Here is a 12936-nt window from a genome sequence, read left to right on the forward strand (position 1 = left end):
AGCACCACTGTGAACCATTTGCGTAGGAAGTCCACCCAGTGGACGTGATAAAAAAATTGTTAAATGAAAAATGAATTTGTAAATAAAGCATCCTAATGAATAGATGTCACTTTTATTCCATTTTCTTTGAAATATTTTTTCTTTTATGGCAGTTTTGACCAGGTCGACCCTGTAAAACAGGCCCTGTAGGATCTCACTTGAGAAAATAAACTCTCTGACGCCACGAGAACAAGCCAGCTATCAATATTCATGCCTTTTAAATCCGTCATTGGGCTAGGCCAAGCTAAATTAAACAAGTTGGTTATTGTGTTTTGGTTGAACGTAGTCACTATAAGTACTCTGAGCCTATGAGGCCTGCTCCACTCAAATTCACGACAGAGAGTGGCGGTACAGGTGAGAGACCAAGTGGTGTGGTGCGTTCGGCTGTTTCAGAACCACATTTACTTATTTGTCTTTTATAAAATAGGCAATAGGGGATAAACATTCGTGTGCAAATTGCACATTAATTTCCATACTTTATGAAGTTTGTTATTGGACTTGGCAATTGTGGTGATATCATTTTAATCTTGAATCAACCGATATTTAAAATAATAATAACTCGCGTTGTGCTACATGTGAAATTACAAGACAGCATTGTAGAAATTGTATACAGATAACTTCGTACAAATGTGGAACTGTAAATTGCGCAAGAGCAAATGGAATAATCATCTGTGTTGCTCAGCTCCAAAGCATCTCTTAAGTAAATCTGGTAACCAGATAAAGAGGTTTTCATTGCCTGCCCATCCCCTGTAATGCAAACCTCCTCCATTATATGCATCTGTAGAGAAGAGAGAGTGAGCATTCTTTGACATTAATGTGCGTTAATGGGCAGCCAGCTGTCTCGGCACAATCTTCGGCGGAGAGGATTGTGCGTTGACTTGACAGTCTGTGTCAGATTGAAGTGGAGTGCACAATGCGGGCATTTAGTGCGTTGGACGCAGCGGCGAGCCTCTGGCCATATCTTGGTGTGTCATCTGCTGACAGAGTAACTGTAGATTCGAATGGGGAATGGGCGATGACAGAATGTTGCAAGTGATTTTCGTTTAGGTCCGAGATGGTTACGTTTTTGCATTTTTTGTCCAAAGTCATCTTACTGCAGTGATGGATTTATGACAATAGAGCTACTAATTCTCCAGTGCTGCTGAAAAGTGCACCACCAGATCTGGTCCCACTAACAGCATGGCGACAGACAGGAACACACTTAACCTTCTTTTGATGTCCTTTGGTTCTTTCGGTAAAGTCACGTAGATAGAAAAATAAAAATGAAGTGACTAGAAATAAAAATGATAAAAATTTAATAAAAATAATAAAAAACAAAAAAAACATTAATGTAGACTGTAGCCTGCTTCTTAATCGGAGTGAGTGTACTGGCAGTCTATAATGTAGACTGTAGCCTGGTTATTAAGTTTGGTGAGTGTACTGGCTTTTCTATCAAGCATTTGTTTGGTAAGATGTACGAGATTTGTTCCAGGAGACAATTCTGAGTTTAATGTCTTCCAAAGCGTACAGTTCATTCCGCCTCTGCTCCTGAAACGTTTAGTATTTTCTATATGTGTATGTATTTCTATTAAAAAAAATAAGATCAACAATGATAACAATTTAGAGTTCTTTGTAATCTGGATGAAAGTATCCCCATCCTCGTGTCAGCTGTTTGGCCATACTTCATCACATTGGTCAATGTGGGTTTGTGAATGAAATCTGCAATACCATTTCAGACATTAGTTATGGTTGGGAAGAAAACTCATTTTGCCAGGTTCATAATCAAATGTGCTAAACACTCCTTTTTGACACACTTGGACCATGACACTGGCACACAATCGCCTGATTTTTTCAAATAGAACCTTAAGCCTCCAATGGGAAGCAGGTGGAGCGTACCTTACGATTAATACAACTACAGTACTAACCAGGGCTGCCTGCCGGATGTGAACCGCTGACTTCTGCAACTCGCGGAGAAAGCGCTTACACAAACTCTGACTCCACAATGACAACGACAACGTAACGTGGCACACAGCTCATCTCTCAGGAACATTTCAGCTCTTCGCCACCTCAAACCATCATCGCCCACAACACTTTTACACTTCGATTCGAGCGCGTTTTCCCCGTTCTGCAAATCGGGAATGATCTCCTGTTGCCCACGCGTCGCGTGCGACAGATCGTGGAGTTGGCAGACATGGCGCAGGACACGGAGGCGAGGCTGATGGTCGCCGCCTCCCGGCTGCGGGCTGCCACACGCCTCCTGGTGCTGCTGCTGTCGCTGTGGCAGAGCCTGTCACCCGACGAGGTGGCGCTCCTGCACACCGCCCTGCTGCCCGAACTGCAGGACAACCAGCAGCTGGTGAGCGACGCCGCTGTGCCACCCACCCACACACACGTGCGCGCGTGCGCCCCGTGGTCCTCCAGCGCCAACGCCTCCGCGACTTTTCACTTAGTGGCGGCGTGGAGTTGCCAGCCGAAGCGTGCTGCCTAGACGATTGCAGAGCTTCTCGTTGAGGTAAAATGTCAAAGGCTCGAGATTGGCATAAAGAGCTACCCTATATATTGACATGCATACCTTCAGTTGCAAGATCTATATTACATATACAACTCATTTTGTGTCAGTAGGAAAGATAAAGCTGATATTATGATTGAGGACATGTATTAGCCACGAACAACAACATTCATCATAATGTGCTACAATTGTGTGCAATTGCCACGTTAGCCAGCCGGTGATGCATTTGAGATAGCAGTGAACACAAAACCGCAAGAGCGTGGATGTTGTCGAGCCTCGGCCGCCACCAAATGGGCGCGAGCGCCGCGTCTGGCAGGGCTGGGAGGAGAGCGTGGACACGGCGCTGTCCTACTTGCTGCGCACCTGTCTGGCCAAGAGCGGCAAGGACCAGGCACTGACGCCCGGCGGCGGCGGCGGCACGCTGGCGGCGCCGCGCGACACGTCCCGTCTCAAGAAGCACCTCGCCCTGCTGTGCGAGCGCCTGGGGAAGGGGGGCCGCCTGCTCCTCTCCGGCACCGCCGCCGCCAGCAGCAGAAGCGATGCCGCCCAGCAGAGCGAGATGGCTCCGTCCGGTGACTTTGGCATTGCACCCTCATTGTCACCAAGTCGTAGATTATTATTTACACATTTCCACCTGATGATGATGATGATAAGCCACTTCGTTGAGCTATCGTTTGTGATAGCCAGGTCGCTTCTGAAAACGAAACTAATAGCTCAGTGGGCCTTACCTGGTAAGATAAACATAGTTTAGTTTTATTTATATTCATTTCTTAAGTGATTTGTTTAACTTTCCAATATTTTGCACTCCGATCGTGTTTTGTATTCTTTGTTGTTGTAATGTTCTGACCCGCCCCGACTGGACATCTGTGAAAAAGAGCTTTATAGCTCATCGGATAGGTCATCGCTGATGGCGATGTAATGTTCTGTGCTTCGTTTATAATCGCATTTAACATGTCTATCTGCACACCTTTTCACATCTTCGGTTTTTGTAAACAGTTTCTGTAAATTTTTAGGGGCTTTTCCTAATCTAGATACTGGATTACAACAACATCAACAAGCAATTGGTTTGAGATTACATTTGGATAAAACGTTGTTAATTAATTAGGTATGAACAAAAAAATGTTAATTCCAGTTAAATACTTGGTCACATAGTGGGTTAAGCAGTTGACTAAACAAATCATTGCATGTGCAGCTCACACATTGCTGCATCACAAACTGTGACATTTGGCAACGGCTTAGTGAGGTCTTCATCCAGCAGTGGATCGACCACAGCTGATGATGATAATGATGATATCTCACGTATCTATAGTTAAAATTCCAATACGACACGTTAAACAAAACTTTCTGAAAATTTTAAAGTACAATTAACTGCGTAAAAAAAAGGTTCAAATGTCTTCAGAGCAACGTTTTGTCGCCGGCTAACGCCGGTGGAACTCTCGCCGTGCACCGCGGCGTTTGATCTCCGCGTACAGCAGCCAATGGCAGTTCTGTCCGGTTGTAAGTGATGTGTGTAAAAAAAAAAACATGTTGTTTAAAAAATGTCATCAATCCTGAGCTAATAACAAGCGGCGCCGTATTGTTGGCATTGAAAAATCTTCTAAAATTACTTGGACACACCTTAACCTTTCAACGGCAGCCCACCCCTCTCCCTCAGCAATTCCAAACGCCCCAATTCCAATGACCAATACCGATGGCAATGACAGGCACAGCTGCCCTGTTTATGCGTGCGAGTGCGAATCCAGTGGGGTTTTTTTTATATGCGTGTGAAATTGCCTATCGTCTACTTTTTGTGAGCGCGGTCTGTGACATCTAAGGATAACGCGAGAAAATCCTATAGCATCCCAAAGAGCTCCACGGTACCGTACACAGCAAACTACAAATCGCCAGGGCAAACTGGTGAAGGTAAAAAAACAACGCGATCGATGGGGATTGAGACAGCCATAGGAGACAAAGCTCAGTATTCAACACGGGTTTCTGAAACGATGATTTACGCTAAGCGTGATATTGTAAGTGTAGAATGTCATCTCTCGTGTGTATGTGATGTTCACTATAGTAGTTTTTTGTCACTGTGCATTCCCACGTTAGGCCAGCAGTTGTCCTCATGCCGCTCAGCATTATTTAATCCTCATCACAAAAACAAGCATCAACACAAAACCTCCGCAAACATTTCTGTCAATTTTCTGGAGAGTTCCTTTGTAAAGGAGGTCAAATATTCAAACGAAATCTTTCAGAATGTGTGGGTTCATTAAAATAATTATTTCTTGTTTTGACAGGTCATTGGAGAACGAGGCGAGGGGTTAAACGCTTGTCATTGTCGTTGCTCAGCAGAGCTCTTTTGACCTTGTGACCCCATTCTCCTGGACAGCGCAGAGGTCCACTTCACAAGCGTCATTATATTTTGAATAAAGCATTTGGCCTGAAGAACTATATCTTCCGCGATGCAAATAAAGTAGAGGCATCTCTATGTGCAACGTGGTCATTCGAACACGTCACGATGGCAGCAACACAAACAAGCACGGCGATGCTAAATGGTGTCTTGCGGTGCAGCGTGCAGCGACACCATCGTGGAGGAACCTGAAGTCGAAGTGGCCGAGGCCGCAGAGTCGCCCTCCCGGTTCGCCAAGAGGAGGAACAATGCCACCACCCGATCAGCGGCCCAGCCTGCAGGTAACGCCCCATCACACTCACATCACACTCACATCACATTCACACTCCCATCTCATTCCCCCATCACACTCCCATCACACTCCCATCACACTCCCATCCCATCACACTCCCATCACACTCCCATCACATCACACTCCCATCACACTCCCATCACACTCACATCACACTCACAATTCATCACACTCCCATCACACTCCCACCCCATCACACTCCCATCACACTCCCATCACACTCCCATCCCATCACACTCCCATCACATCACACTCCCATCACACTCCCATCACACTCCCATCACATCACACTCCCATCACACTCCCATCACATCACACTCCCATCACACTCCCATCACATCACACTCCCATCACACTCCCATCCCATCACACTCCCATCACACTCCCACCCCATCACACTCCCATCACATCACACTCCCATCACACTCCCACCCCATCACACTCCCATCACATCACACTCCCATCACACTCCCATCACATCACACTCCCATCACACTCCCATCCCATCACACTCCCATCACACTCCCATCCCATCACACTCCCACCCCATCACACTCCCACCCCATCACGCTGCTATCTAATCACAATCCCATCACATCACACTCCCATCCCATCACACTCCCATCACACTCCCATCCCATCACACTCCCATCCCATCACACTCCCACCCCATCACACTCCCACCCCATCACACTCCCATCACATCACACTCCCATCACACTCCCATCACATCACACTCCCATCACACTCCCATCCCATCACACTCCAACCCCATCACACTCCCACCCCATCACACTCCCACCCCATCACACTCCCACCCCATCACGCTGCTATCTAATCACAATCCCTGACACTTGACTACGCCCACTGATATAGCTTAGGAATGGCCTATGGCAGCAGTGTAAACACTAAAGCACAACAAGCTTCTATTGCCGCCGGCTGCCCAGTGTGTATTTAGTGTCCTGGTTTTGGTAAACGTCAAACTATTTGCAAAAGCTATAATTGCTCTTATTAAATCATCTTCTCTGCAATGTTTGTGTGTTGCAAGAGACAACGTCATATACCAGGGCTTGGCCTATCCCCCAGCCATTGGTGAAGCAGACCTACCTGTACATGAAATTGTTCTACATTTGACCTATTCAGACAAAACTAATTGTATTAAATACTTACATTTGCAATCTTATTATTACATAGAATAAAAAAAACCTTATCCAAGTTATTTGTAATCAAACCACTGGATGTCTATTCGTGTACATTGCTGTGTGTTGAGTCGTATTTTGCAGAGTTAACCCTAAAAATCGTTGATGTTATTAGAGTTAATGGAGAAACATTAATATATTACGTTTCACAAAAACTCAACCGAAATGATATGCTTTAGTCGAGGGGCAAACTTTAGGTCAATGACGGGGAAATAACTAACTGGGAAGGCGTCGCCAAAACCGCGCGAGGATCTGACGCATGGCGGGAGAGACCCGACAAGCGGCCGGCTCGTACGGGGGGGGCACGGCTACAGCACCGGTGCCGCAGACTCTCGCACTGACACACAGACACCTTCTCGGGCCCCGTTGGTGTGCCAACGATGAATTGTTTGTGGTGATAAGGGCCTCTAAGTGTAGCATTGGTTATGGTTGATATGCCAACAAATTTATTTTCAGTTGCTCATTTATTTAGTATCAAAATACATTGTATATGTTATCACTTTTACAGTGTTTAGTAAATTCATTACACTTAATTTCAACGTTTGTGTCAATTGTCCTCTTCACGTTATGTAAGCCACTGCCAAGATTGTAACAACCTCACATGTCTGCAAACCTTACTTTGGACACAATTTTCACATCATATAATAGTAATTTATCTTCTTGGTTCTTTCGGTAAAGTCACGTAGAAGGGAAGTAATAAAATAATAAAAATAAAACATAATAAAACAATTACTTATTACTTCCCTTCTACGTGACTTTACCGAAGGAACCAAGAAGATGAATCCCTGCAGTCACGAAAGCTTTAAATCGAAATTTAATAGTAATTTACTTTCCTTTGTCAGTCCACTTCTAGACGAAGGCTTCCCCGCGGCTTGTTGCCCTGGCGGGTTGTTTGACCATACTTCACCAGTCTGTTTGTGAGGTGGATGGAGGGAGGGAAGCCGGGATTGGTTTAGACATTACTCGCCTCCGATGTTTGCCTTGGCATGGACTCAAACTCAGGTCGCTGGGTTCACAGCGCAATGCGCTAACTGCTGTGCCACCGCTGCCCCTGGTTTTCATCTCAAGGAATACTTGAGCTCATGCATCTTCAGAAATACATTAGCCCGACAAAGATAGAAGCCTTAAGACAGCATGGATGAGAATCAGATTTCTTATTCATGCATTAGGGACCTTCTGCATCTACCATATCAGTGTTGGATTGCTACAAGTGGTGAAGTATGCGATGCGTTTCCCACATTGTGTAATTGATGTGCAAGATCTGTCTTCCTAAACCCCAGGAAGGCCACTCACAAACCCATATGAATCACACTGTCATTTATCTGGTTCTGTGATTTAAAATGTGGATTGTGTTTCATATAATGTCGTGTTGACTGCATATACTACAAAAGAATAGTAGTGGTATGCACCGCGTGACGTATATTTTCTGAATTGTTATAAATTAGAATGTCTAAATGTTTTCCTTCCGCATGTTTAAAACAGACACGACATTCTACGGGCAGTTTGACGGCTGACTCTCGACCTCTTGATTGATATCGACTTGGAGGAGAAGTTTAACCCAACAAGGCACCGCACTGCACAAACACGCGCGGGGCGTGCTAATGCCGCTAATGCCGTTTTGCCGTCTCCACGACCAGGGGAAGAGACGGACGCGCCCGAGTCCGGGACTCCAGAAGATGGATAACGGCTCCGGAGCCCCTGGGCGCAAATGCCAACTGCCGTCACGCCACGCAGCCTGCGCGGGGGGCCTCGTCGCCGGCGCGTCCCCGTCATGCAGCGCCAGCTCGCCGCGCGTGCGTGGAGGCGAGCTGGCGCCGAGGAGCTCCTCGTGCTGCTGCAGGGCATCGCCCGGGCGACTCTTCTTCCCGTACCCCTCGCGGTTAAACGTCGCGCAGCACGTCACCCTGTGGACAAGACGGACACAGTTTGTCAACGTTACGTCGAGCAGTAAAGTGACGAGTCACAAGTTTAGATACGGAATGGTAATTTGGAACTGAATGCTAATTTAGCTGTGTCTTATGTCCATAGTAAACCAATTATTGCAAGCGTCCTGTAGTCTGCGAGCCACGAGTTGACACTATGCCCTGTCGTTTAAAAAATAACGATAGTCGTACAATTCCAATGTAATGCGCCTGTTTTAGTCGCGCGTCCAAATATACATCTCAAGGTGAAAGTGGCACAAAAAACAATTCTATTTCTACTTCACCAGTAACGGCCTTTCAAACGGCGCTGTCTCTGAGAAGCAATGACTAAGTGTTTCCCTGTACTCCCCTTCACATTCCCATGCAGCAGTTAATTGCGTTACTAATTAATGTCCTCAATCAGATTTAGGATGTGCAGACCGAGTAGCGCTATGCAACTGTGTGTGACATCGCTTCTCGCGCAAATGCCTCGGATGACATTTTCAGCGTAATCCAGGAAGCACATGGGCGGCGGTGCTGAACGCTCAGTGCCGGTGTGCAATCTTGAGGTCCCGTAGGTTTCTGTCGTCACTGCGTTCCTACCGCGTGTCTCGTGATTTCCAGTACACTACTAAATCTCACTTCGCATGATGCGTCAGTCGTCGAATAACGGCCATCGCGCACACGGACATGGGTGGAACAATCCATCGGTTCATCAATGTTGATTCTTACGCTCACAATACGTGCATTGTATCGCACACGTAACGATGATTGGTTTTTAATTCGTGCGTGTGGTATAGAATGTGTTCATGCAACCCATACAGCCACTCGAGGTGCTATCATTCGGTGCGTTGTGTAGACTCGTGACCCTGGATGAATGTTCCACCCTTGCACATAACCCGGTGTCACAGCACCTTGTCCAAGGTTCTTTGGGAGAGAAAAAAAAACACGCAGTCATCAATACACATAAGTTATTGCCGCAGCAGAATTTTCAATTGCTTTGTTCAAGCTATAGCCGGTTACTTTTCAGTGGAACAAGCTCAGAGTGTATTGCACTGACCCGACATTTAAGTGTGGTCTCAGCTGGTGGGTTTATTGCCCAGGAAGCAATGGCTGTTCACCAAGAATGTGAAACGATTCCATAGCAGAGTGGCCGAGCAGAGCGAACACGGTTGCCTGTGCACCGCTAACAGGCCGTCTTTTTTCCCCGAGTACATGAGACCAATCAGGCAGGGCTTTGTGGGGTTTTTTTTTTTTAAGCACTCAACAAAAAAAGTGACGAAATACTGACAATGCTTTGGTCGTTCTGTAGCTAACAAAAATCGGGGCGTGCGTGCATACGTCCTTCACATTTGCAAGTGTTCTGAGGCTCCCTTGTTATATTTTTCCTGGAATTTAAGATGCTTGATTTCTTATTTTTTTTTGTTTCAACTGCTCAGCGCTGAGAGAAAAATGCATCCTACAAACACTGGGGATTTCATATAATTATCCACCATTATTTAGTCATTGTTTAGTACAACAACACCACATGGCTTTGCCTAGTTCAGGACCAGGGCCAGGAAAAACACACGGAAGCACCAACACCAATTTGACAAAATTTAGTTATTTTAGTTTAATTGAAAGCATATTGGCGAAGAGATTGGAATTGAAATATATATTTTTAATGGAAATACGGTAGGTATAGTTATGAAGATGAAATGTTTATAATCGCAATAGCTATAACAAATGCGTTTCAATGGGAATGTTTCAATGGTTGAGGTTTGAGCAGTATATTGAAGACGTTTAATGTGTTTTACTGCTCGGCCACCAATTATATCATCGTAGAGATAGTTTAGGCACCCAAAATAGTGCATCAAAAACAATCTCCTGTTGTGAACGGGCAGTTGTACAACACTGAGCGTGGATCGTGTCCCATCCGCGCAACTCATCTTCACTCAGTGGCCTGCACGCTGCATTAGCCAACCTGTCACGGTAATGCACCGGCACGGGCGTCGAGGTGTCTCCGGTCGTGGATGTCCACCTGCGCTCGAGACACCTGCGTTGGATCCCTGCTGGGAACTCCTGACCGCATCTTTGCCTCTACCCTTGGAGTGCGATTCCAGCGCTCCTTCCAATCGCTCTGCCACCCGACATCCTCTCCCTGTGTGGCGTCCCATCAAGCGCCTGTTCCTTTGATGCGCCTGCAGCTACCATGCCGCCGTTTCTTCTGCAAACACAGTCGGCAGGCGTCTTGTGATGAGCGCGGACCTGTTTATGTAATTGAGCAACGACTACAATGTTCACCACTCTTTAAAATATATTTCTCGTTCTTTGAATACTTAATTTTTCTGAACCCGGTGTACGGTGTCCTTTAACGTGTGTTCTCTAAACACCCCTAAGAGTACATCTGTTTTTCATTTCGAGGATGATAAATGGCACTATTGAAAAAAATACATTTTGTCATTTTGTGTGGACCTCGGATTCACAAACAGCAGGGAACACGTTTCACTACGTTACACACAATGTTGTAGACGTATGAGTTCAGGAAGTTGCCTAATTGGCATGCATCTGAGACCTAACCCGTATCCACATCACAACACATTGCCCCAAAAACACATCCAGTGTGGTGCAGCTAACGTCAATGGACATACATGTAGACTTGCTGTTACACAAGGCCTGAATGGTGTTTGTCAGCGAGTGGTATTGCCTACAATGCAATCCGATGAGTTACAATCTGTCGAAATCTGTGCTCACCATTACTCGCTTTTTACCGCGCGTTCATACAGCCTACCCACACTCTCTTTTCATGGAGCGTTTTACAGCAGTTTAAAACGACCATTATAAGGGCCGTGACATGCAAATAAAATCGGAAGTGAATTGAAGGTGACAGAAATGTAACTCTGCCACGTTCTCTGACCCTGCTGCCCCTGATCAAAATCGCAGCGCGTGTGCGCCACGCTCTCGCTGGGACGCACACTCACAGCGGCGTAAGGAGTCGTTGTTTACTTTCATTCCAAACAATGTCTGCACCAGGCATTGCTTCCACTGTTTTACGACTTAAGAGAGCAGCCCTCTTCCCCTTCGCATTAAATCCGCCACTGTATCCAATTACCAGAGGCACCCCCCCCCCCCACGCGGGAGAGATGACAACCCCGGCGCTCTCGCCTCCTCCTCCTCGCAGGAATGCGCCAGCGTCTTCATCCTCGAAGCGGCTCGGGATGCGTCGACAGCGCGCGGGACGCGAAACCTCCACGCGCACCGCGGGTGCCGCGTGGAGCGGTGGCGCTCTGAGAAGCCGCGTGTGGCAATCACAGTCGCGTGTGGCAATCAGCCGCGTGTGGCAATCACAGTCGCGTGTGGCATCACAGTCGCACGCGGCAGGTCCGTCCACTGACGGGAGCTGGGTCGCAAATGAAACGGCGGTGAATTTACAGCCGAGGCGTAGCCAAACCTTTAACATGACGTTGGAGCAATTATTTGGTGGGCTAAGTGGCTCGTCGGTAAAGCCAGTTCATGCTGCAACCTTGAGAGCGCGTGCGGTGTTGTGTGGTCGCTCTCTGATTGTCACGGGACCTGTTATGAGCGCGCGGCAAGAGCGTCGTCTGTGTTGGCGAGAGCTGGCCCCTGCTGCTGCTGTTTGTTAGTCGGAGCCTGTGGGCCACGTGGTGTGGGCCCGTGGGCCACGTGGTGTGGGCCCGTGGGCCACGCAGGTGGGGCCGCACGCGTTGATGCTCGTGCCACTTTTGCTTCGACTAAACCCAGTAATTATCCATTTGTTTGGTTCTACATTCGCTTAAATGTTGCTTTTAGATAACATACTAAAACTATGAATATCTTTCAATGTTACAAAAATTGCAGCATTTCTGTGTTAAAGCGTCGCTTTTTTTTGCAATGTTTAGTCTCCAATGTTGTTATTCAGGGATGTTTTTTAATTCGTGATACTTTACATTTAGAATGACCGGCTACGTAACGTTTCTGTAGGATCCGTACGTGTATGCGTTGTGATGTTGACGTGCAATTACCTCATGTCAAATGTAAACGGCCAACGTGTTTTCTGCAACGAGCGTATCCGTGCATAGTTTGGTTTTCAAACAAATATGTTTTGTAACCAAATCGTTATTTTTTAATAAACCATTCGTGTTAAGTAACCACCGCGCGTCCTCGTCAGTGGTTTGACGTCTGGAGTCGCGAGTCGGCGACTGAACTGAGCCCCTGGCCCCCCGTGTCTTGTCGAGCTCTGGTGGCAATCCACTCATGGGTGAAGCTCTCCTCACGGCGTCTCGGTCACCGGAGTTGTCTGACCATACTTCACCGCTCTGGTCAGCGGGAATTGACGAAAGCGTGGCCAGAACCAGCGGAGATGTCGCTCACCGCTGATGTTCGCCCTGGTCGAGACTCCAACTCGGGTAGCCGGGTCCACAGCGCGGTGCGCTGACCACTGCGTGTCGGTGTCGGCGCTCGGTCACCGCGAGACGCAGCCGATCACCCCACGCGGCCCTCGCCGCGCCCAGGGGTTGCGAGCCAGCGTGTGTGCACTGTGTCACACAGCCGGCGTGTGTGCGCTGTGCCACGCAACCGGCGTGTGTGCGCTGTGTCAAGCCTGCCACAGCCGGCGTGTGTGCGCTGTGCCACAGGCGGCGTGTGTGCGCTGT

The 12936-nt window shown here is 47.3% G+C and overlaps 1 protein-coding gene across 3 annotated transcripts in view; it reads left to right on the top strand.

Moving 5' to 3' along the window:
• Positions 1 to 12433, top strand: part of BBS9 (Bardet-Biedl syndrome 9) — a 58201-nt gene extending 45768 nt beyond the window's left edge. For all 3 annotated transcript variants that reach the window (XM_061554566.1, XM_061554567.1, XM_061554568.1), the window contains 4 exons: positions 2192 to 2374; positions 2844 to 3099; positions 5075 to 5194; positions 8042 to 12433. In XM_061554566.1, coding sequence (XP_061410550.1) covers positions 2192 to 2374; positions 2844 to 3099; positions 5075 to 5194; positions 8042 to 8088 — 606 coding nt within the window. In that variant the 3' untranslated portion in view covers positions 8089 to 12433. The remainder of the gene's footprint in view (positions 1 to 2191; positions 2375 to 2843; positions 3100 to 5074; positions 5195 to 8041) is intronic.
• The last annotated feature ends 503 nt before the right edge of the window (positions 12434 to 12936 follow it).

This window comes from Lethenteron reissneri, chromosome 20, assembly GCF_015708825.2.
Source record: "Lethenteron reissneri isolate LAM-NWPU_2019-01 chromosome 20, ASM1570882v1, whole genome shotgun sequence".
Classification (NCBI taxonomy): Eukaryota; Metazoa; Chordata; class Hyperoartia; order Petromyzontiformes; family Petromyzontidae; genus Lethenteron; species Lethenteron reissneri.